Genomic DNA, 1,450 nt, shown 5'->3' on the forward strand with positions numbered 1-1,450 from the left:
GAGTCCCGCTCTGGGTTTTCCTGCCCTCGCCATGCCTCCGCCAGAGTCCCGCTCCAGGCTTTCCTGCCCTCGCCATGCCTCTGCCAAAATCCTACTCTCGGCTGCCTTGGAGGCTTGTTCATGCCGCCGCTGCCTCACCGGCCCACTCTCAATCTGCCGCCGTCGCTCCGCCCCATGCTCGCTTGATTCGCTATCGTTGCAGGCCACAACCCACACGTTCAGCTCCCTCCACATGCTTCCCGGTCGTGACCCAGCTCCTTGACTCCTTAGGTAGGTAGTTACAAGCAGGTATGGGAGAGGATGGAATTACTGCAGAGGGAGAGAGAAGGAAGCAAAAAAGGAAGGACAAAGAAAGAAAAGAGAAAGAGAACTGGTGAGCAGAGTGGAGCTCTGAATGGAATGACTTTGCTGCCATGTTGCTGGAACTTTAGGTGGAAAATGGACACTACAAAGGGACTTAGTTGATTAAGTTAGCAGATCAAACAATAGTTGATCAAAGATTATGTAACTTACTGTATGTCCTCACATATTCCTGTGTACTCACTCATATTTGCGTGACTCACTGTGTATTCACACATATTTCCATGCACTCACTAATCTCCTTCTATTGCAGACAAGAAAACCACTAAGAAAGTCATCATCATTTCCCAGAAGGTCATAAATGGGAAAGTCGTTTCGGAGAAACAGGAATCCAAAGAAATTCTGCAGTAAAAATCTTCTTCATGCAGAGAAAGTTTCCGAAAAGCATTCCGGCCTGTTTCCAGCAAATAATGCAGGGTAAAGGGAATGTCTGGTGATTCTGGGATGTTATTCTGATCATCTTGTTTTTGTCAAGTGATCTGCTGGCTGATGGGTTGAGGACTGTTGATTGGCTACATTTACATGTCCCATACTGTATCTTGTGTGAAAGGGGCAACGTGTTCAGGTAGAAAAAAACAATATCTGGCTCTATCAAAGGCACAGGAATGTGTCTGTCATGTAGGTTCACTCAGCACTATTATGGCAGTTGTCTGATGAATAAACAGTTGGATTGAGTTAACATTTGGTGAAGTTGCATGTTTTCCTGCATGACTGAAGACTGCCAATTTTTGCTTGAACACTGCATATTCCTGTATATTTACAATTACTCCAATGTTTTCACTGTACACTATCTTTAAAGTGTACTCCTATTAAGTATATTCATCATGTACTCCAATGTATTCACTTGTATCACTATGCTTTCCTTGTATGTTTCTGCTTTCAAACTCAAATTGATGAGGAGCCAACATGTACCTTCCTATATACTCTGCATATACTCCCATAGTATCCATGGAAGTTTAAACTATTACTTCTGACTGAAATAACAATTCCCAAATCATAGCAACATCTGGACCATAATGATGGGATCTGATCTGATTGTATCTGTTTTCTATTTTTCTGCTCTAATAAAAAGATTTCAGTTTATAATGTA

At 42.7% G+C, this 1,450-nt stretch overlaps 1 protein-coding gene across 2 annotated transcripts in view; it reads left to right on the plus strand.

The window, feature by feature from the left end:
* LOC109922676 (keratin, type I cytoskeletal 18-like) overlaps positions 1-1,450 on the plus strand; it is a 14,915-nt gene extending 13,465 nt beyond the window's left edge. For both annotated transcript variants that reach the window (XM_020522716.2, XM_048598540.1), the window contains one exon: positions 614-1,450. In XM_020522716.2, coding sequence (XP_020378305.2) covers positions 614-711 — 98 coding nt within the window. In that variant the 3' untranslated portion in view covers positions 712-1,450. The remainder of the gene's footprint in view (positions 1-613) is intronic.

This window comes from Rhincodon typus, chromosome 7, assembly GCF_021869965.1.
Source record: "Rhincodon typus isolate 14 chromosome 7, sRhiTyp1.1, whole genome shotgun sequence".
In the NCBI taxonomy this organism is placed as follows: domain Eukaryota; kingdom Metazoa; phylum Chordata; class Chondrichthyes; order Orectolobiformes; family Rhincodontidae; genus Rhincodon; species Rhincodon typus.